At 43.4% G+C, this 22,781-nt stretch overlaps 1 protein-coding gene across 1 annotated transcript in view; it reads right to left on the bottom strand.

Annotated features, from left to right (window-relative positions):
* The window catches only part of LOC310779736 (phosphofurin acidic cluster sorting protein 1-like), a gene marked incomplete at its 5' end in the record, with an annotated part of 117,098 nt that overhangs the window by 23,351 nt on the left and 70,966 nt on the right, over window positions 1-22,781 (bottom strand). The window contains 2 exons of the mRNA XM_083640229.1: window positions 1,883-1,972; window positions 5,646-5,733. Of these exons, the coding sequence (XP_083496355.1) occupies window positions 1,883-1,972; window positions 5,646-5,733 (178 nt within the window). The remainder of the gene's footprint in view (window positions 1-1,882; window positions 1,973-5,645; window positions 5,734-22,781) is intronic.

Raw genomic sequence — 22,781 nt, 5'->3', positions numbered from 1 at the left:
TTTGCTAGGTTTTCTTATTCGTGTACTTTCCGCAGACTAGATGCCTTTGCGGCGCATTGCTGCCTCTAACGGGCGGAAGTATTACTGTTTCCCAATATCCGAAGTATATCGCCTATTTTCCTCGAAATGGGGCTATAATTAAAAAAACTGGAGCCTTGAGAGCATGAAAAATACTTGAAATTGTTTTTTCAGACCATAAACTCATTTGTAAAGTGTTTATTTAAGACAGAGACCGAGAGAGAAGTTGGCTCGTTTCACATAGAGTTGAATGGACGTTCAGGGATGATGTTACACAAGCTGCGCCCCCCACTGGCCATTTGAGAGTATGGCAACTTCCGCATTGGCCTCAAAAAGAGACTGGCTGTAATGGGGACTGGTTTTACAGCAGAGCCATTCTGCTCTACAGCCGTAAGGGTTAATATGTCACTTTTATAAGTTTAGAACAAAATGTAGATGGTCTAAGTAACCATTTAGATTACTCTTGTGTGCTCAGTTGATCAAAATAACGGCTATTTAGAAATCTGGTTTTCGTTTTCAGCTTTATTTTATGCATGAAATGTCGTTCGGGTGCTAGGATAACGTAATGCATTATGGGTTACGTTGATAAAAAAAAAATATGTTGTGTTTATTGCTGTTGGCAAACTAAGTGATTGTGATTTGGACCTGCAGTGTGTGTGATGCATCAGACCTACAGAGTGAGTGTGAGAGTGTGAGAGTGTGAGTGAGTGAGAGAGTGAGTGAGTGAGTGAGTGAGTGAGTGAGTGAGTGAGTGAGTGAGAGAGTGTGTGTGTGTGTGTGTGTGTGTGTGTGTGTGTGTGTGTGTGTGTGTGTGTGTGTGTGTGTGTGTGTGATGCACCAGGTGGAAAAAGGCACTTCCTCATAGTTGAGAGGTAAATCCCCTTTGAATCTTCCAAGTATGATTTCAGTGTAAAACTCTGAGTCACGACACACAAGATGGCTTTCTTTCTTTCTTTCTTTCTTTCTTTCTTTCTTTCTTTCTTTCTTTCCTTCTTTCTTTCTTAGCTTTCGTTTGTGTGACATTAATGAGTGAAAAGACACTCTTCAGCTTTAGCTGCGGACCCGGGAGAGAGGAAAAGACTTAAACGCTGTTAAAAGCATCGTTATTAGCGGGGTGTCTTGCATTTTTCAGTCTGTTTTATTGTTTGGTGGTATATATATATATATATACGTATTTTCATTTCATGTCTTGATATTTACAGCGCAGCTACCATGAACATTCTCAACTATTTTAAAACAGTGGTCAGAATGAAAGAATGAGAGCTTCTATGCATAGCTCTCTATGGAGGAGGAATCCAGACAGCAGGAAGAGAGACCCATTTCTAACACCAACAGCAGCTTCCATGGACCAGAATGCAATGCAGCCACGAGGGGGTGTGTTTTGAGTAAAGGGGCGTGACTCCCACTTGTCTGCTAGTGGAAAAACTTGCTCTCACTGTATTAACAGTAGACGAGGCAACTGCAGCACTTGATCACAGAATAACTTGTGCAATGCACTCAATCAATGCAATCAAATAATTTATTATGATATCTAACAGTGTGCTGTTTTATATCATGTCATATTATATCAAGCATTTTCATTTTCTTTCTTTTTACTTATTATAAAGCACTTTGAACTACATCGTTTGTATGAAAAGTGCTCTATAAATACAGTTTATTATTATTATGATTATTATTTATTTATTTATTTTATGACTGGGAGGTATTCAGCTTTAATTGTTTTAAACATTTTAACATTGTAATCTTTGCAGGCGCTGCTGTGTGTTCCTGAATAAAAAATATCACCACTAGGGGGAATCATAACAGCTTTTTGAATGACGGGGCCCCCGACCTGAGCGAGGGCCCCGTGTGGCCACGTCTGTACCTGCAGGGAGAAGGTGAGCTGCAGGTCGGTCTCCGTCAGGCCCGCCGCCGACAACAGGATCTCATTGGAGCGCAGGATCCGCTTGGAGCCCTAGAGGGCGATAACGAGAGAGAGAGAGAGAGAGAGAGAGAGAGGGGGGGAGGAAAGAAAGAAAGGAAAGAAGACAGAGAGAGCGTGTGTCAGGAGGAGATTAGCCGTTAGCGCGCCCGGGCTAACTCCCGCGGTGTCAAAATGAGCTCCCATCAACCACATGCAGAGGCAGAGGAGCGAGGGGGCAGAGGGGCGGCGGCGGAGAGGAGTTAACAGCTTCAAAGTGTCTTTATATGTCAGAGACCACTGAGAACGTATTGCTTTACTTACATACAAAACAAGATGGAGGCGGTGAAGGGGGGAAGGACAGGGAGCGCTAATTGGATGAGGAGCTGCAGCATTAACGAGGCATTAACGAGGCATTAACGAGGCATTAACGAAGCTTTGAGTGTATCATCATGTGTCAAGAAGTACAGAGAAGAAGTTGTCGGTTCACTTCGATATGAGAGCAGAGAAAAAGTGTTGGAAGGGCAAGAGAGGAGGAAGAGTGGAGCGGTTTAAACCGGTTTAAACTGGTTTAAAGGAGACATTAAAACTGATTCAAGTGGATTATGTATCCAAATCTGCTTTGCTGAGATAGATCAGAAAATAGAGTGTAAGAAAAGGAGAGGAGGGAAACTAAATGGAAATATATAAACTTATAGAAGCAGAAAAACAATCACATGCTGCTGGAGTGCACACTGTAGATTCCCATCAAAAACACATTATGTGGCTTGGCAGCAGAGGGAATCTATATTTCTACTTCATATTTTTGTCTCTCTTGAAGTTGAAGTAGATTCTGACATGTTTACAAAGAATTTGAGAAGTTGGAAAAAATTGCTAGAGTTAGCTGTGCCCCTGTTTGCATATGAGTTATTTTGGCTATAAAGATCCTAACCAGGTGCTTCATACAAAAGACAAAATGATGACAGAACATCTGCTGGTCTGGCACACCTGATGATGGTTAAAATAAGGTCAAACTGATGAATAAAATAAATAATTACTAAGTTAACTCTGAGGTGGAAAAACTTTTTTTATTTCTTTTTTATTTATATTTAATTTCCCCAACCAGCAAGGTTTAAGTTAGTCATTTAGATTTATTCAGTGCTTAGATGTAGAGCCATATGAAATCCGTTTTATTTTTTTCCTAATTCCATTTGATCTTTTCCCAAATTCCGTTTTTTCCGTTTTAATTGTTCTGAATTCTGTGTTTTGCTTTTTACGCTCATTTTACCATCAGAAGTAGTGTCTAATATGTGGGGATGAATAAATGTCCACAATTTAATAAGATATAACAATCAGTTTACACAACAATGCACTATTTTTAACAAGTGATTCAAGTCAGAAATACAGTAGATGACTGTACAAAACATTCTATATAATTTTTATGTTTGTAAAGTGCTTTTAAGCTTCTCATTGTGTGCTTAAAGTAAAGAAAAAACAACTGTGAACAATACATTCACTTCAAACACAAGAAGATGCTTCAAATACTATTTTATTTTGAAAGTTATAACTGGAAGTGGTGGTGTTTATCTTTGCTAACTTGAACGAGTCAACGTGAGTCTACTAGAGAAAGAAGAAATTGTGTAAAAACGGCATGTGTCAAGTGAATAAGAATACACAGCCACAATTGAAACTTTTCCAACTTCATCATGTGCAAAAATGGATATTTCGTCTTTCATTCCCTGTTGCCATCTAGACTACGGTCGGAAGGCTTTGACTAGGAAGGCAAGTAACATCAACAACAATGATAACTGCGTAAAGTATTTAAACAGTCAATTGAGCTAACGTGATCAAGACCGTCTGCAAGTAGTTAACATTATGCTAACGTTTTAAACGAACAACATAACAGAATTAAATAGAATAGTGAGAAGGTCTAACAATGCAGAATCATTCACAGCTGACATCTAACGCTAACGTTATAGGCTACTTCACGCACACTTCAGACAGGGTTATTGACATGTCCATATTATTGTCTCTGCACATTGTCACCGACGCTATTGCTGGAATGCTTGGAATGCACTTGTTAATGCGCTCATTAACTATAGTTACGTAATAGCAGATGAGTCCACTGTAAGGGGCAGGCAGCTGTGTGTGTGGAAGAGAGGGAGAGAGTGTGTGTGACGTCACCTTATTAACACGTTCACTGCCATTGACGAGTTATCTCGGCTTACAGAATCCAACGGTTCACTGCCAAAGACGAGTTATCTCGGCTTAAAAAAAAAAAAAAAAAAATTGACGGTGGGACGTGGATCAACGCTCCCCACGTCTCCTATAAAAATATTGGAGTCAGCGAACGTGTACAACCCATTCCACGGACCCACTAAGTGGCGACAGTGCTCTCCACACTAGGAAAAGCAGAGCCAAAACTGTAGGGTAACGCGCGAGGAAACCATTCTCTACTGTAAAATGGATTGGCGAAAACGCTTTCACTTTCGCGCATTATCGCACTGGGAGCTGGCGGTGGGGGATTCCAAAAATAGACTGGGTGGAAAACACACTTTGAAACACGCAGCATAAAGCCTAGAATCGCACAAAGCTTCATCAAAGCTCTCAAACCCAAGAAACAAGTGAGCCCTATCCACACTCGCTGCCAGGGAGGGAGGCTGCTCAAACTCGCAGCAGCAGCAGCAGAACACTCGCTTGTGACAAACGCAGGCTGAAAGCCACCAGACACGCCCACGGAGGGAGGAGTTTGAAGGAGAGGGCATTCAGAACTATATTGTTTAGATGTCTGATCTCTCACTGATGCCAAAAATAAATGGTTAAAGTGACTGTTCTGCCTGTTTGATTGAATTTCACAAAACTGCGATTATCTCAGCTTTCACTCTCAGACGCTGAAACTATGCTGTACTCAACGGCGAATATCTACATAACTACTAACTCTACAAACTAACTCTTTTAGACAGAGAAAGCACACATTCTATTAGTACTTTTGTGAACTTTATGTTCACAAAGTCCAAGCAGAAAATAATCCTCGGCTCTTGTAAAATGAGCCAGAATCCTAAAAAAAACCCTCTGGCAGAACCTACCTACAGTAAAAAAAAAAGGCTGGCAGTGAATGTGTTAACATTATATATTGAATTTCAGCCCAATTATGGCAAATTCTGCAGTATTCCACGTTTTACAGTAGATTCCATTTTTATTGGTCAATTCCGTGATTCCGGACGCGATTCTGTTAACGCGGATTTCATATGGCTCTACTTAGATGTTATATTGTATTCTTAGTTAGGTGATGGCAGTTCTGAATTAAACAATTTAAAAGGACCATTAATCTGATCAAGATCTCGTGAGAATCCAGCTGGCTTGCACGGTTAGTTCAATTCACCTTTTGCCCTAACTTACACCCAACTATTTTCCACCATTGGGCTGAAGTACTTTAATTTCAGGATTTTAATCAGCTCTTTCCCATCTTTGTTAACATAGAATATAGTTATTGTCATGTGATGATACAATATATTTTAATAGTCAAGTTTCAAGTTGCTATTCAGAACCTCTGCCCCTCCTGCTCCTGTGGTTTGTCCACTCCATGCTTTGCCTGTAGAGACATGTACCTGCAGTTCCATGCTTTGCCTGTAGAGACATGTACCTGCAGTTCCATGCTTTGCCTGTAGAGACATGTACCTGCAGTTCCATGCTTTGCCTGTAGAGACATGTACCTGCAGTTCCATGCTTTGCCTGTAGAGACATGTACCTGCAGTTTGACAGCGATGACCACAGAGGTGAGATCTTTATCCAGCTCCTTCAGCATGATCAGCTTCTTCAGAGTCAGGTTGAACAGCCTGTAACACACACAGGGAGAAGGATTATTATTATTATTATTATTAAGTATTATTGGAAAACCGTTTTTTCCCTGTTGATTATCTATTAAAGCTACCAAAATCCAGCTTCACTTAAAGCCGTAGGTATAGAGGTAATATAACTGTCTAAAAGGGGAGGAGATCAATTAAAAAAACTGCTTCAAAGAGAAACTTTTGGGATTTTTAAGTTAAGGGCCACTAAAAGTCCAGGCCTAAATGAAGAACTGGACTACCTACCCTACCTCTAAAAACTTGCTATGTTGAGTTTTGGTCTAAAGCTGTAAATTTGTGTACACACCTACCTGGTTAACTCCACCTGTGTCAATTATTCAACCACAACTCTGATTGGCTGTAGTAGCCACCAGCCACAGTATTTTTGTGAATGAGATTCACTTTGTCCTTGATGCCCTGATGAAGACTATGTGTCGAAACGCGTAGGCGTGAAGCCACTTCATTAAAGGCTTTTTAAAAATTCTGCAAACAGTGTGCCTTGGTAGTTTTTTGGTTCTGACTCTTCACCAAGTTGAATTTACTATTACGTCAACCATCTTTGTTTCTACTTATTTCCCATGGATCCAATGAGCACCTGTTTTTAACACCTGCAGTCGTGAAGCAGCACTCCTGAGCCAATTTATTGGCATTTCTCCTCTCTACTACCAAAATAGTACTTTGGCTACAAGGCAAGCTAATCTCCTCAAAACAATATCATGTTGTGAAACACTACAACACCGAAGCAGATCAAATCCAGGATGTTTGAAACTTTGTAGATGCAACTGCAACTTGGCTCTGCTGGATAGCAGCCGAATTCATCAAATAAAGATGGAAAACAAATCCCCAAAAGGGAAATGTATCCGGCAGATTAACCTTTAGACATAATAAAACGCTTAAGGTTAAGGACATCAGAGATGCATAGTGCAAGCATATAAACCAGAGATATATTCGCTCTCAAGACATTTTATTCAGTATGGATCGAAAACCAACTGGTCACATGTTTCCTTGTCTCTTCCGTTTCTCCTGTCTCTCTCTACTGGACCATCACATAAAGCAAAACATGTCATGAAAAATCATACTTGAACATTGATGTGCATTTAAAATGTTTCTCTAATGATAGGTGCTCACATACATAAGCTTCCATTCAGGGCTTGAAAATGGTTTGATTGCTATTTTTGTAAAAGGTGTCAGTAGGGATGCACGATAATTATCGGACCGATAAATTATCGGCCGATATGGCCATTTTGCGTTATTATTTATTATTCCGATAATGGCCTTTTTCCGATAAATTATTCGATAATAATCCTGCTTTATTTTTTGCCTCGGAAGCCAAGCTTTTGTTGTCGCACACTCGTGACATCACAGCTGCGACGCAAACATGGCTGCTGCCAGTGTGTTGCTGTTTTTCAGTTTCAGAATGATCAGAAAGCTACTGTAATTTGCAATCCATGTCCCACACAGGTTCCGAGAGGAGGGGAAACCTCTAAGCTGGCATTACGTTAAACCAAAGCTGGCGATGATGCAGCGGATATTTTTGTTGTTTTTGTTAGCGAGTTTTGTTAGCGAGTTTTGTTAGCAGTAGCTGGTAGCGCGGCCTACCCTGCAGGCTCGTCCGCTTGGCAGACAAACTGTGACATTTACAGTATGTGGCTTGTGATCAAACAGCCCCGCAAAAGCACTTAATACACAGAGCTGGCGTAAACTTATAGAAACTAATGGAAACCCCTTTACCTGAAATGAAACATGCAGGGATTATGTATTTAACTCCAAAAAACCACTCGCTAACATTAAGCTAACCGCGCTAGTTAGCGTTACCTGCTGGACAGAGCCATCTAACAGAGTCAATAATGAAAACAAAGGTGCAGTCGCGAACATTAGGCTACATAAAAAGCATCAGTTAGCAGCATTTTTCAGTACTAAAGTGAAACGACACAGATGGTTTATAGTGCCTGCTAGGGGTGCTCCAAAAAATCGATTCTTGAAAGGATCGCGATTCTTAATGCCACGATTCCTGGATCGATTCCAAACTCCCAAGAATCGATTCTTCTTTGTATTGTAAAAAAAAAAAAAAAAAAAAAATTACAGTGCACCTGAACGCAACATGCAAGATACCGGCTGAATAAGTGTCCAAATGTTCATGTCATCTGTGTACTGTACTGCCACGGTGCCACCACCTCTTGCACTTAAGAACTCTGGTTAATGTATTCCCCCAAAATCTATAAATCCTTCTCAAAGTCTACAGATCCCCCCCAGCCTATAAATCCATCTTATCTGAAGAACATAAGGGAGGAATTCCCCCCTAGTTTGCTAAATGAATTTAGGCCCTGACTGTAATACTTCAGAAGTTGAATTTGAAGTTCAGCATTAATACATTTGTCATTTTTTGTCTTAGATTTACCTTTGTGTGTTATTGCAATATAAAACTACATAATTGAGAATCGATTCTAGATTCTGGAATCGAGAATCGTTGAATCGAGAATCGGATCTGGAATCGGATCTGGAATCGGATCGTGACCCCAGGAATCGGAATCGGATCGGATCGTGGCTTAGCCGGATCGGAGCACCCCTACAAAGTATATATATATATATATAAACACAGATGGTTTATAGTGCCTGCCCCATTCTTTGGGCCCAGGCTACAATTCACTGAGAACTGGAACCAATGCAAAATTTGAACAGATCTGTAACATGACAATAAGAGTCTAAATTACTATACCTTTTGTCATTGTGTTTTATCTGCAGACTAAGCAGCTTGGCTTTCCGTTCTATAAAAGCCTTTATTTTTGTATTGACTATAATTGAGTGATACACTTTATTAAACAATCATATTACCGGTATATCAGAAGTTTTCTTTGTTTTGCGTTCACAGTGATGTCAGTTAGATTTGGTTAGGTCAGAGCTATGCTCACTACATCCATACATCTACCCTAACCCTTTTTTAACCCCAGGTCAGCATAAAATACAGGTTAAAAACAAAACAAAAAAATTATATATCTATTTTTATTATAATAATTATCGGTTATCGTATATCGGTTATCGGCAGGAGAAGCAGATATTTATCGGTTATCGTATCAATCCATATCGTGCATCCCTAGGTGTCAGGGATTCCTTCCTTTTCCAAACAGACAATTATGCATCTCTCTCTCTCACATGCGCGCGCACACACACACACACACACACACACACACACACACACACACACACACACCCTCAAAGACAGAAAAGCACTCAAAAAACGGTGAAACACATTCACAAAAAAATATATAGATACCACACACACACACACACACACACACACACACACACACACACACACACACACACACACACACACACACACACAGCAGGTGTGCAGACAGGGGTCAGTGTGTGTTCAATAATTCAACTGCAGGGCTTTGGAGACAGAGGGTAAAACCCTCGTAAATAGACCTGAGAGAGAGAGAGAGAGCGATAGAGAGAGAGAGACCTGCAGGGGCTGAGAGAGAGAGAGAGACCTGCAGGGGCTGAGAGAGAGAGAGAGAGAGAGAGAGAGACCTGGAGGGGCTGAGAGAGAGAGAGAGAGAGAGAGAGAGAGAGAGACCTGGAGGGGCTGAGAGAGAGAGAGAGAGATAGAGAGAGAGAGACCTGCAGGGGCTGAGAGAGAGAGAGAGACCTGCAGGGGCTGAGAGAGAGAGAGAGAGAGAGAGAGACCTGGAGGGGCTGAGAGAGAGAGAGAGAGAGAGAGAGAGAGAGAGAGAGACCTGGAGGGGCTGAGAGAGAGAGAGAGAGAGAGATAGAGAGAGAGAGACCTGCAGGGGCTGAGAGAGAGAGAGAGACCTGCAGGGGCTGAGAGAGAGAGAGAGAGAGAGAGAGACCTGGAGGGGCTGAGAGAGAGAGAGAGAGAGAGAGAGAGAGAGAGACCTGGAGGGGCTGAGAGAGAGAGAGAGAGAGAGAGAGAGAGAGAGAGAGAGAGAGAGAGAGAGAGAGAGAGAGACCTGGAGGGGCTGAGAGAGAGAGAGAGAGAGAGAGAGAGAGACCTGGAGGGGCTGAGAGAGAGAGAGACCTGCAGGGGCTGAGAGAGAGAGAGAGAGAGAGAGAGAGAGAGAGGAAACAATGGGAAAACACAGAGACGTAGACAGAAAAAAAAGATGACAGATAAACAAAGAGACAGAGTGGCTGACAAAGAACCAGAGTGACAGAGACAGAGAGAGAGAGAGAGAGACAGAGAGAGAGAGAGAGAGAGAGAAGAGAGAGAGAGAGAGAGACAGAGAGAGAGAATACAGAGCTGGGGATGACAGAGGCTGACAGGATGTGTAGAGAGAGAGAGAGATGTAGTCGTATAAATAAGCAGAGGAACAGCAGCAGGTTGTCTTTCCTCATTTCACTGAGACGAAGCAAATTAACAACAACATGAGAGACAGACTGTGTGGGACCAAACAACAACATGAGAGACAGACTGTGTGGGACCAAACAACAACATGAGAGACAGACTGTGTGGGACCAAACAACAACATGAGAGACAGACTGTGTGGGACCAAACAACAACATGAGAGACAGACTGTGTGGGACCAAACAACAACATGAGAGACAGACTGTGTGAGACCAAACAACAACATGAGAGACAGACTGTGTGAGACCAAACAACAACATGAGAGACAGACTGTGTGGGACCAAACAACAACATGAGAGACAGACTGTGTGGGACCAAACAACAACATGAGAGACAGACTGTGTGGGACCAAACAACAACATGAGAGACAGACTGTGTGAGACCAAACAACAACATGAGAGACAGACTGTGTGGGACCAAACAACAACATGAGAGACAGACTGTGGGACCAAACAACAACATGAGAGACAGACTGTGTGGGACCAAACAACAACATGAGAGACAGACTGTGTGAGACCAAACAACAACATGAGAGACAGACTGTGTGGGACCAAACAACAACATGAGAGACAGACTGTGTGGGACCAAACAACAACATGAGAGACAGACTGTGTGAGACCAAACAACAACATGAGAGACAGACTGTGTGAGACCAAACAACAACATGAGAGACAGACTGTGTGGGACCAAACAACAACATGAGAGACAGACTGTGTGGGACCAAACAACAACATGAGAGACAGACTGTGTGAGACCAAACAACAACATGAGAGACAGACTGTGTGGGACCAAACAACAACATGAGAGACAGACTGTGTGGGACCAAACAACAACATGAGAGACAGACTGTGTGGGACCAAACAACAACATGAGAGACAGACTGTGTGGGACCAAACAACAACATGACCAAACAACAACATGAGAGACAGACTGTGTGGGACCAAACAACAACATGAGAGACAGACTGTGTGGGACCAAACAACAACATGAGAGACAGACTGTGTGGGACCAGACAACAACATGAGAGACAGACTGTGTGAGACCAAACAACAACATGAGAGACAGACTGTGTGGGACCAAACAACAACATGAGAGACAGACTGTGTGGGACCAAACAACAACATGAGAGACAGACTGTGTGGGACCAAACAACAACATGAGAGACAGACTGTGTGGGACCAAACAACAACATGAGAGACAGACTGTGTGGGACCAAACAACAACATGAGAGACAGACTGTGTGGGACCAAACAACAACATGAGAGACAGACTGTGTGGGACCAAACAACAACATGAGAGACAGATTGTGTGGGACCAAACAACAACATGAGAGACAGACTGTGTGGGACCAAACAACAACATGAGAGACAGACTGTGTGGGACCAAACAACAACATGAGAGACAGACTGTGTGGGACCAAACAACAACATGAGAGACAGACTGTGTGGGACCAAACAACAACATGAGAGACAGACTGTGTGGGACCAAACAACAACATGAGAGACAGACTGTGTGGGACCAAACAACAACATGAGAGACAGACTGTGTGGGACCAAACAACAACATGAGAGACAGACTGTGTGGGACCAAACAACAACATGAGAGACAGACTGTGTGGGACCAAACAACAACATGAGAGACAGACTGTGTGGGACCAAACAACAACATGAGAGACAGACTGTGTGGGACCTAACAACAACATGAGAGACAGACTGTGTGGGACCAAACAACAACATGAGAGACAGACTGTGTGGGACCAAACAACAACATGAGAGACAGACTGTGTGGGACCAAACAACAACATGAGAGACAGATTGTGTGGGACCAAACAACAACATGAGAGACAGACTGTGTGGGACCAAACAACAACATGAGAGACAGACTGTGTGGGACCAAACAACAACATGAGAGACAGACTGTGTGGGACCAAACAACAACATGAGAGACAGACTGTGTGGGACCAAACAACAACATGAGAGACAGACTGTGTGGGACCAAACAACAACATGAGAGACAGACTGTGTGGGACCAAACAACAACATGAGAGACAGACTGTGTGGGACCAAACAACAACATGAGAGACAGACTGTGTGGGACCAAACAACAACATGAGAGACAGACTGTGTGGGACCAAACAACAACATGAGAGACAGACTGTGTGGGACCAAACAACAACATGAGAGACAGACTGTGTGGGACCTAACAACAACATGAGAGACAGACTGTGTGGGACCAAACAACAACATGAGAGACAGACTGTGTGGGACCAAACAACAACATGAGAGACAGACTGTGTGGGACCAAACAACAACATGAGAGACAGACTGTGTGGGACCAAACAACAACATGAGAGACAGACTGTGTGGGACCAAACAACAACATGAGAGACAGACTGTGTGGGACCAAACAACAACATGAGAGACAGACTGTGTGGGACCTAACAACAACATGAGAGACAGACTGTGTGGGACCAAACAACAACATGAGAGACAGACTGTGTGGGACCAAACAACAACATGAGAGACAGACTGTGTGGGACCAAACAACAACATGAGAGACAGACTGTGTGGGACCAAACAACAACATGAGAGACAGACTGTGTGGGACCAAACAACAACATGAGAGACAGACTGTGTGGGACCAAACAACAACATGAGAGACAGACTGTGTGGGACCAAACAACAACATGAGAGACAGACTGTGTGGGACCAAACAACAACATGAGAGACAGACTGTGTGGGACCAAACAACAACATGAGAGACAGACTGTGTGGGACCAAACAACAACATGAGAGACAGGCTGTGTGGGACCTAACAACAACATGAGAGACAGACTGTGTGGGACCAAACAACAACATGAGAGACAGACTGTGTGGGACCAAACAACAACATGAGAGACAGACTGTGTGGGACCAAACAACAACATGAGAGACAGACTGTGTGGGACCAAACAACAACATGAGAGACAGACTGTGTGGGACCAAACAACAACATGAGAGACAGACTGTGTGGGACCAAACAACAACATGAGAGACAGACTGTGTGGGACCAAACAACAACATGAGAGACAGACTGTGTGGGACCTAACAACAACATGAGAGACAGACTGTGTGGGACCAAACAACAACATGAGAGACAGATTGTGTGGGACCAAACAACAACATGAGAGACAGACTGTGTGGGACCAAACAACAACATGAGAGACAGACTGTGTGGGACCAAACAACAACATGAGAGACAGACTGTGTGGGACCTAACAACAACATGAGAGACAGACTGTGTGAGACCAAACAACAACATGAGAGACAGACTGTGTGGGACCAAACAACAACATGAGAGACAGACTGTGTGAGACCAAACAACAACATGAGAGACAGACTGTGTGGGACCAAACAACAACATGAGAGACAGACTGTGTGGGACCAAACAACAACATGAGAGACAGACTGTGTGAGACCAAACAACAACATGAGAGACAGACTGTGTGGGACCAAACAACAACATGAGAGACAGACTGTGTGGGACCAAACAACAACATGAGAGACAGACTGTGTGAGACCAAACAACAACATGAGAGACAGATTGTGTGGGACCTAACAACAACATGAGAGACAGACTGTGTGAGACCAAACAACAACATGAGAGACAGACTGTGTGGGACCAAACAACAACATGAGAGACAGACTGTGTGAGACCAAACAACAACATGAGAGACAGACTGTGTGGGACCAAACAACAACATGAGAGACAGACTGTGTGGGACCAAACAACAACATGAGAGACAGACTGTGTGGGACCAAACAACAACATGAGAGACAGACTGTGTGGGACCAAACAACAACATGAGAGACAGACTGTGTGGGACCAAACAACAACATGAGAGACAGACTGTGTGGGACCTAACAACAACATGAGAGACAGACTGTGTGGGACCAAACAACAACATGAGAGACAGATTGTGTGGGACCAAACAACAACATGAGAGACAGACTGTGTGGGACCAAACAACAACATGAGAGACAGACTGTGTGGGACCAAACAACAACATGAGAGACAGACTGTGTGGGACCTAACAACAACATGAGAGACAGACTGTGTGAGACCAAACAACAACATGAGAGACAGACTGTGTGGGACCAAACAACAACATGAGAGACAGACTGTGTGAGACCAAACAACAACATGAGAGACAGACTGTGTGGGACCAAACAACAACATGAGAGACAGACTGTGTGGGACCAAACAACAACATGAGAGACAGACTGTGTGAGACCAAACAACAACATGAGAGACAGACTGTGTGGGACCAAACAACAACATGAGAGACAGACTGTGTGGGACCAAACAACAACATGAGAGACAGACTGTGTGAGACCAAACAACAACATGAGAGACAGATTGTGTGGGACCTAACAACAACATGAGAGACAGACTGTGTGAGACCAAACAACAACATGAGAGACAGACTGTGTGGGACCAAACAACAACATGAGAGACAGACTGTGTGAGACCAAACAACAACATGAGAGACAGACTGTGTGGGACCAAACAACAACATGAGAGACAGACTGTGTGGGACCAAACAACAACATGAGAGACAGACTGTGTGAGACCAAACAACAACATGAGAGACAGACTGTGTGGGACCAAACAACAACATGAGAGACAGACTGTGTGGGACCAAACAACAACATAAGAGACAGACTGTGTGGGACCAAACAACAACATGAGAGACAGACTGTGTGAGACCAAACAACAACATGAGAGACAGACTGTGTGAGACCAAACAACAACATGAGAGACAGACTGTGTGAGACCAAACAACAACATGAGAGACAGACTGTGTGGGACCAAACAACAACATAAGAGACAGACTGTGTGGGACCAAACAACAACATGAGAGACAGACTGTGTGAGACCAAACAACAACATGAGAGACAGACTGTGTGGGACCTAACAACAACATGAGAGACAGACTGTGTGAGACCAAACAACAACATGAGAGACAGACTGTGTGGGACCAAACAACAACATGAGAGACAGACTGTGTGAGACCAAACAACAACATGAGAGACAGACTGTGTGGGACCAAACAACAACATGAGAGACAGACTGTGTGGGACCAAACAACAACATGAGAGACAGACTGTGTGAGACCAAACAACAACATGAGAGACAGACTGTGTGGGACCAAACAACAACATGAGAGACAGACTGTGTGGGACCAAACAACAACATGAGAGACAGACTGTGTGAGACCAAACAACAACATGAGAGACAGATTGTGTGGGACCAAACAACAACATGAGAGACAGACTGTGTGGGACCAAACAACAACATGAGAGACAGACTGTGTGGGACCAAACAACAACATGAGAGACAGACTGTGTGGGACCTAACAACAACATGAGAGACAGACTGTGTGAGACCAAACAACAACATGAGAGACAGACTGTGTGGGACCAAACAACAACATGAGAGACAGACTGTGTGGGACCAAACAACAACATGAGAGACAGACTGTGTGGGACCAAACAACAACATGAGAGACAGACTGTGTGGGACCAAACAACAACATGAGAGACAGACTGTGTGGGACCAAACAACAACAAGAGAGACAGACTGTGTGGGACCAAACAACAACAAGAGAGACAGACTGTGTGGGACCAAACAACAACATGAGAGACAGACTGTGTGGGACCAAACAACAACATGAGAGACAGACTGTGTGGGACCAAACAACAACATGAGAGACAGACTGTGTGGGACCAAACCAGCTGAGGGAAAGACCCAAAACAACGGCTTTACATCAAGATGAGTCGAGCGGACGGGAATGGACCAAGACGCCTTCGGCCTGCCCAAATATCACAATATACAATATATCCAGGAAATATCGCGATATTCGATATGATCGAAAACCGGCCCAAGCCTACAAGATGGACGAGTACGCAACAAGAAAAGACGAAAACAGCACAGAGACATGAAGCAGTCCAGTCAATTATACCCCAGACAAGACACACACACACACACACACACACACACACACAGACAGACACACACACACACACACACAGCGCGCTCATAATGCAACCTGTAATGACCACCATAAAAATTAAAGGCAGACTGATGGTTCCAAACCCTCCCCTTCCTTCTGGTCCCAACAGCCAAGAGCGTAAGCCATAAACCCCAGAGACAAACAGTCAACGCTAGAGTATATTCTCCTCCACACCAAGGCTTTCTGCCTCCATCAAAAAGGGGAGAGAGGCTAAAAACCTCTGAATCAAAACTAATCAATGTTCTGATGTGATGTAATCAATGTTCTGATGTGATGTAATCAATGTTCTGATGTGATGTAATCAATGTTCTGATGTGATGTAATCAATGTTCTGATGTGATGTAATCAATGTTCTGATGTGATGTAATCAATGTTCCGGTGATGAGAGGCAGATAGAGAAAGATGTAGAATAAATAATAATTAGCACCGGTAGAGTCAGCCATGAGGAACTGAGGGTGAGATGTTTGCACTGATGTTTGAAGGTGTTTCTCAACGTTAAGAAGACCAGTCTAGTACCTAATACCTGGAAACCTGGCATCTATCAAGAACAAGTATTACTTCAACACTTTAAGCGAGGACTCGGGAATAGGGCTGGGTTCAAAAAATCGATTCTGCGATTTTTAATCGATTTTTATTTTAATCCTCGATTATCGATTCATATGTCCAGAGATCGATTTTTTTTTATAATTTTTTTTTATAATTTTTTTTTTAACACATTCACTGCCAACCGTTTTTTTTTTTACTGTAGGTAGCTTCTGCCAAAGGTTTTTTTTGAGGATTCTGGCTCATCTTTCAACAGCCGAGGATTATTTTCTGCTAGGATTTTGTGGACACAAAATATCTCAAAAGAACTAATAGAATGTGTGCTTTCTCTGTCTAAAAGAGTTAGTTTGTAGAGTTAGTAGTTATGTATGCATTAGCAGTTGAATACAGCATGGTTTCAGAGATTTTTTGAGAGTTTTGAGATAAATGGATTTTTAGAACCACCTCACGTGCCTGTGATTATGGGTGCCCTTGGGCAAGCGTGTATACTGTATTGTGTGTGTGTGTGTGTGTGTGTGTGTGTGTGTGTGTGTGTGTGCGCGTGCGTGCGTGCGTGATTCAGTAGAACAGGCAGAACAGTCACTTTAACGATTTATTTTTGGCATCAGTGAGCCATCAGACATCTAAACAATATCGTTCTGAACATATAGTTGCTCCATAAGCACCCCCACCCCCCTCTCCTTCAAACTCCTCCCTCCGTAGGTGTGTCTCTGGTGGCTTTGCAGTGTTTGTCTCACAGGCGAGTTTCTGCTGCCTGCCTGTCTGTGCTGCTGCTGCTGGCGCAGTCTGGATTAGACTGTAAAATCGGGCTCGTTCGTTTCTGGGTTTTCGGTTGTGAGCTTTGATGAAGCTGCATGCGATTCTTTCTGCTGGTGTTTCAAAGTGTGTTGCACCCATAATCTATTATGCAAATTTGCAATCCCCAACCGCCAGCTCCGAGCGCGAAAGCGAAAGCGTTTTCGCCAATCCATTTTCATGAGAATGGCTTCCTCAAGCTGCTGTTTTTTCTTGGCTTTCTCTCGTCTGGAGAGCACTGTCGCCACTTAGTGGGTCGGTAAAATAGATTATACACATTCAATACCTCCAATATTTTAATAGGAGATGTAAAAGGGTTAGATCCACGTCCCACCGTCAAAAAAAAAAAAAAAAAATTTAAGACGAGATATCTCGTCAACGGCAGTCAACGTTTTTTTTTTTAAGACGAGATATCTCGTCAACGGCAGTGAACGTGTTAATAAACAGGCTATAATATTATAGGCTGTGTGTGGTAGTTGAAACATAGTTTCAAGTTGACGTTTATTTATGTTTGTAGTTGAAACAAAAACATAAATACTGTAGGCTACATGAATGGAAATGTTCAGTGACGGCTGGTGGTGATATTGGGTGGAGGGGCTAAAAAATTATAACCACCAATATCTGCTGTTGCTGCAGCAACAGCAGCCTCCGAATTACAGCAACAAACAACACTAAGTAGTAGGCTATAAGAATTGCCTGATGCAAAACTTTCTGTAGGCTATCACTCTCTCTCACACAACACACACACACACACACACACACACACACACACACACACACACACACACACACACACACATTTAAATGATTAATTTATGTCCACATAAATACAGAGTACAAAAGGATATAAACACTAATAATGCAGTCAGATGCTGGGAAACAGTTACAAAACTGCCACAATAATGTGTACAAAAAAAGGAACACCACACAGGGTGATGGCAGTGGCAAATTGACAAATACAGTTATACTGTAATACAAGATATTGGTTAGTATCCACTTCAAGAATACAAAAAGCAGCGCCTTCTCCATATCAAGCGGCTACCAATAATAGCAGACTGACCAATACCTTCTCTTAGGTAGATATGCAAAACCAACACATTCCCAAACAGATTGTCTTTATCAGACCACAAGAAGAGAGAGAGAGAGAGAGAGAGAGAGAGAGAGAGCGAGCGCGACAGAGAGAGCTGTTCACGTCTTTTCCCTTTGATGTTTAACGAGCTACAGCTGTTGTGCCCAGTGCCCACGTAACACAAAACTTACGATTTTGTCTTTGTCCCTTTCCTTGGAGTCTTCACTTATAATTTCCCCCCGTCAGAGATCAAGGAAAATGAATGAGAAAGTAGTCCAGATCAGCGCCATTTCCTGATTCTCACTTGTAGTGTGTGCATGTCATATTCGAGCTGTCATTGGTTGTCAAGTCAGTGGCAGGTCGGCCCTGGTGGGCTGAACCATGGGCTGTCTGAGTTTAGCCCAAATGGCCCGTAGATGGCCGCAGCTCAAGGGGGACGTGCCAGACACTTGTCAATCACTTATAACGAAGGTGATTGAAGGCTGAGGGGAGTGTGTTTGGGCTCACCAAAACTAGCCCATTGCAATGATTTTCTTGTGACTATAGATGCCGCTGTTGCTGCTCTAATAGGTTCCACCAACATAAAACAACCAATTCTAAGTTTGTTTAATGTAATTTAAGTAGAGAATAAATAATAATAATAATGTTCTCATTTTATTGGAAATGATAGGGGGGGCTTAGCCCCCCTAGCCCACTGATACCAGCCGTCCCTGGAAATGTTTGATCATTAATATCTACTTTTAGAAATGATATAGGCTGAAATCAAATCACTGTGCATAATTGTGAAAGTGTCTTTATTGACAGATGAAAAGGCTGTTATTTACCCTTTGTCACCACGTGGTGAGTATATGTGTAACTAAAACCATTAAAATTGACAACAGTTCTGCAACTTTTTTTCCCCGTGTATCTACTTGGCTGGTTGGGAACCCCTGTGTTACATAACTGGACATGTAATTCAGGGTACAGATCAAAAAACCTTTTTAAACATATTGAAATCGATCGAATCGGAATCGAATCGAATCGAAATGAATCGATTGGCAACCTTGTGAATCGGAATCGAATCGATTCTTGAAATTTGAACCAATACCCAGCTCTACTCGGGAACTACAACAACTGTTTCAATTGAGCAGGGAGGTTAGCTAGCTTGCTAGCTACTTAGCTAAAGCTAGCTGGATTCCGGTAGCCGCAATAGGCCCATTTCACAGCAGCCGTTTTGAGGTGGTAAAGCAATACCATTAATGATGGATCAATTCCATTTAGGTGTTCCAGTGCCAGGGCCCTCATTAATGTTATTGATTTACACCTGCATCACTTCCTGCTTTACCACCTCAAAACGGTTGCTGTGAAAAGGGCCTATCGTCGTCCAAGCCTAGCTCATATGAAATGATAAGCCTTTGGATTATGCAGGTCCATTTGTTTTGAATAGAGATGTCAATAAGTGAGACAGCAGCACTTGGCTCTGTGGAGTTGATATGGAAAATATGAGATGGAGACTGGATCAGGAGGGACTTCAGGGTGAAGGCTGCTTGCTAAAGGCCTGAGGGCCCAGTTGCACAAAGCACCTTAGGTTAAGATTTCCCTTAGAGTCAGAGTAAAGGTGTCCATAAAATAGAATCGGCTGCACAAAACACCCTTAGATGTTCTCCATAAGGTTAAACATTTTAAGGAAAACCTAAGCACCAGATTTAAGGGTGTTTTGTGCAGCCGATTCTATTTTATGGACACTTTAACTCTGACCCTGAGGGAAATCTTAACCTAAGGTGCTTTGTGCAACTGGGCCCTGGTCTTCAGGGTGAAGGCTGCTTGCTAAAGGCCTGCTCACAGACGGCCAGACTAAGTGGTCACTGTGGGAGCTGGCACAGTGCTGCTGCTGATCTGTCACAGTGCTGACAGGGCAGCAGACAGCAGCACTGTCAAGGTTTATGACAGCACTGCATCATCTCACACCATCATGGCTGCCAGACTTGAATAACATGTCGTGTGCAGTCAGTGGTGTGTGGCCACTGTTCAGTCCCTCTCTGTTCAGTCCCTCTCATCTGTTCAGTCCCTCTCATCTGTTCAGTCCCTCTTAGGGCTGTGCGATTTTGCCTAAAACTAAAATTGACGATTTTTTCTCTCAAAACTCGATTTTCGATTTCGATTTCGATTTATTATACTATTATACTTCTCTAAACATTTGTTGCCTTACAGAGCTCTTTTTCCCCCTTTTTTTCCCTAATTGACAATTTACGCTTTTACTCTGAAGGCAGAACACCCCAACTTCCTGTTTTAGCTTGCCGCTGCTATGCTTAACTTCCTGGCTGTTGCTTGCTAACTTGACACTGGTGGATTTGCGTGTTCCTCCGTGACATAATTATATTAGCAGTGTCTAAGCGACCACCCGTGCTCGGAGTTATATCTGTACTAGAATAACACAAAGTCACAACAGGAATGCGTGGAACTGCGATAGCAGTTAGGGGGAAATTCAGACACACAGGGACAGGTGAGTCAGCTGAGGCTGCTACGTTACAGCCATGAACACAGCCAATCTATCAGTACTCAGTGGCCTCACGTGTTGTTTTGTTATTATGTGAACTGTAAAGGCAACGTTTCATCGTCCGGTGATAACGTCTGTGTTTGTGTGCGACTGTGCGCGCGTGAGTGTGTTGTGGCAATCGTTATCTTGTAGGCTACAGCCCGCAGTGCAACAAGCTGCGCTCAGTGCTCACTCTGTGCTTTTTGGTGTTTGGTGTTGAAATAAGTCCATTGCGCTGCTGTCTTTAGTAGCCAGTATCACAGCCTCTAGAGAGACTTTACAGCGGGGAGAATGGACAAGTAGCAGCATGCGTACATGAGAGAGAGCCGCCCGCGTAACGTAATTACCCTAGTTGAAGTGAAAATCGATTTTACGATTTTCATTTTTTTAACATCGTCCTAACTAATTAATTCGATTACGATTCAAAATCGATTAATCGCACAGCCCTAGTCCCTCTCTGTTCAGTCCCTCTCTGTTCAGTCCCTCACTGTTCAGTCCCTCTCATCTGTTCAGTCCCTCACTGTTCAGTCCCTCACTGTTCAGTCCCTCTCATCTGTTCAGTCCCTCACTGTTCAGTCCCTCTCTGTTCAGTGCCTCTCATCTGTTCAGTCCCTCTCTGTTCAGTCCCTCACTGTTCAGTCCCTCTCATCTGTTCAGTCCCTCTCTGTTCAGTCCCTCACTGTTCAGTCCCTCTCATCTGTTCAGTCCCTCTCTGTTCAGTCCCTCTCTGTTCAGTCCCTCTCATCTGTTCAGTCCCTCTCTGTTCAGTCCCTCACTGTTCAGTCCCTCTCATCTGTTCAGTCCCTCTCTGTTCAGTCCCTCACTGTTCAGTCCCTCTCATCTGTTCAGTCCCTCTCTGTTCAGTCCCTCTCATCTATCCATAATCAGGCCTACAACCCAGCAGCAAATCGTTTAAATCAATAGACCCTTTTCACAGCAGCTGTTTGGAGGTGGTAAAGCAGGGCAAACACAGGTGTAAAGGGCAGTTTATAGTAGAGCGATTTGGGTCACTTGCGACCGACCGTGATGATATTCCATGGCCGGTGGCAACGATACTATATGTTTATACTTCCAGCGACGGGCGATGTGGCATCTTTGCGATGATGTTTGACTTAATTTGGATTCAACTTTGACCCCATCGATGGCTCAACAAAGTGCAGCTAGCTCTTTGTTTTTCTACCTCCACGTTGTGAGAGAAAATCTAAATGAAGCAAAATGAAATGAAACTGCGTCTCTGCGACACGTTCTCCTATCGGCTAGTGTTTCTACTTCTTATGAGCGACGCGACAGTGTCCAAACATAACTAATGTTCAGCGTTGCTCGCTGTATGATCATAAATCTCTAAAGTGCCCTTAACCAATACCATTAATGCTGGTTCCATTCCATTTAGGTGCTCCAGTGGCCTTGTGGTCTGAGTGTCCGCCCTGAGACTGGGAGGTCGTGAGTTCAATCCCCGGCCGAGTCATACCAAAGACTATAAAAATGGGACCCATTTGCCTCCCTGCTTGGCACTTAGCATCAAAGGGTTGGAATTGGGGGGTTAAATCACCATGTGATTCCTGAGCGCGGCGCCGCTCACCGCTCCCCCAGGGGATGGGTCAAATGCGGAGAACAAATTTCACACATTGTGTGACAATCAGTGGGACTTTACCTTACTTTACCTCCAGTGCCAGGGCCCTCATTAATGTGATTG

The sequence above is a fragment of the Poromitra crassiceps genome (genome assembly GCF_964638095.1).
Source record: "Poromitra crassiceps genome assembly, chromosome: 7".
Lineage (NCBI taxonomy): Eukaryota > Metazoa > Chordata > Actinopteri > Beryciformes > Melamphaidae > Poromitra > Poromitra crassiceps.
Note: the sequence above shows the minus strand (reverse complement) of the source record. Positions and strands in the feature narration are given on the sequence as shown.